Below are 1782 nucleotides of genomic sequence, written 5' to 3'. Positions count from 1 at the left end.
GCACACAGATCTAGACAAGCACCCCACAGCACAGGTGTGGCCCAGGGACTGGGCTTTGGGACGGAGAGCAAGAACGTGTTTGGTGAGACACATCCAGGCTGAGCCTGGAAAAATCTTCCACAGACTGTCTTCTATGATGCTTCTAATGTCACTTACTGGATGTTATTGTAGTCCTTTTGTCATTGCATGTTGCAGGTATCAGAGCCGTGGGATGGAGAAGTCTTAACAGCTCAGTTAAAAAGCGCTGGAGGAGCATTTCCTGCTGAGCAGGAATGTCTGTTCGAAAAGTTTCCTTCATCACACGTCATGTTCTAGTATGCAGAAAACACTGCACAATTTGCATTTGATACTGATTATCATAACTGAAGCAGAGCTTCTATTAATCAAAGTTTGGTAGGTTTAATTTTGGCAGGTAGAAGGGGTTGGACCCTCGGATTTTGCCCTGAGGTAAATTTTGTAACAGACTCTCACAACAAAAACAAGCCCAGGCTGGGATCCAACTTACTATCTTCCTGACTCAATCTCCCAGAGCTGGAATGGCATGCATAAATTAGTGTAAATATTTGGTGTTTCTATTGAATGCCACATAATTTTAAGTGACACAGGTGTGACCAGAATCAATTGCAGTGCTAAATGTGGGGCAGTTTAAAATGGGTAGTAGATGTTTACATTCATGATGTAGGTGTTCAAGTTAGTTCAGTGAAAGCGGGAGCATTATGTGTCCAGTTCATTATTATATATTCTTTAAAGTCCGTATATAAGATAAGATATGGAAAATAAAATTATTTTGAATGTCCTGCTAAAAATAGTAATTCTGATAAATTGCATTTAGTGTTGCTCTTTTTTTTTTTAACTTTTACATAGTACTGCAAACTGCAAAGCAACCAAGGTTAGATGAGAGCAGAATAATGAATTGATCAGAAAGGTTGAATTTCTTTCTTTCTTTCTTTCTTTCTTTTTTTTTTTTTTTTTTTTTTTTGAACCGGGGATTGAACTCAGGCCCTTGCGCTAGCAAGGGAAGTGCTTTCTCCACTGAGCCATCTCCCCAGCCCCTTAAATTTCATTATAAAGCATGAATTGCAGTGGTAGAAAAAGACAAACTTGTTTGAAAATAAGGAAAAGAAAGTGAGAGTTGAGGTTGGAGAATTACTGTGCAGGTGGGAATGTACAGTTGGACATACAGCAGCAGGACTGGAAAAGGAGAGATGAATCCAGACTTGAGAGGAATCAAGGAGACTCAGCTATTCCTTGAAATCTAAAGAATGAGAAAGAAGCATATATATATATTTTGGATGTCAGGCTTGAGCAAATGATGCAATGAAGCCGCTCCTCAGGCAGATGAGACAGGAAAAGGAGGAGGAGGGCAGATTCGCAAGTGCAGCTCCAGGAGATTGCAGTGAAGGTGTCTCCGGGAGGCCTGAGGGAACATGTTCGCTAGGCCCTTGAGGAGTAAAGCCTGGCACTCAAAAGATAAATTAGGATTTGAGACACAGGGTCTGAATTGTTTATTTTTGGTATGGATAGTGATGCAAGAACAGTTTCTGGTAAAACAGACTAAATGCAGGAGAGAACAAATACCTAATATCAACCCATGAAAATGACTACTTAGCCCCCTCTTCCTGGCTTCACCCTTGTAAGAAAATGACTATAAATGGAGGAAGCTTCAGGGATTTCTCTTCTTTGAACTTAGTTACCTGAGTTAGAGGGGATCACTTCTCGGAAATTCTGTGTACTACAGTCATTTCCTGCTTGTGGACCTGCAGAGAGATATAAGACAATGAA

The 1782-nt window shown here is 40.6% G+C and overlaps 1 protein-coding gene across 1 annotated transcript in view; it reads right to left on the bottom strand.

Annotated features, from left to right (window-relative positions):
• Positions 1-1782, bottom strand: part of LOC101581472 (caspase-1) — a 12987-nt gene that overhangs the window by 8126 nt on the left and 3079 nt on the right. The window contains exon 3 of the mRNA XM_023709578.1: positions 1695-1757. Within this exon, the coding sequence (XP_023565346.1) occupies positions 1695-1757 (63 nt within the window). The remainder of the gene's footprint in view (positions 1-1694; positions 1758-1782) is intronic.

This window comes from Octodon degus, unplaced genomic scaffold (genome assembly GCF_000260255.1).
Source record: "Octodon degus isolate 3935 unplaced genomic scaffold, OctDeg1.0 scaffold00012, whole genome shotgun sequence".
Taxonomy (NCBI): domain Eukaryota; kingdom Metazoa; phylum Chordata; class Mammalia; order Rodentia; family Octodontidae; genus Octodon; species Octodon degus.
This window is presented reverse-complemented; position numbering and strand designations above follow the sequence as displayed.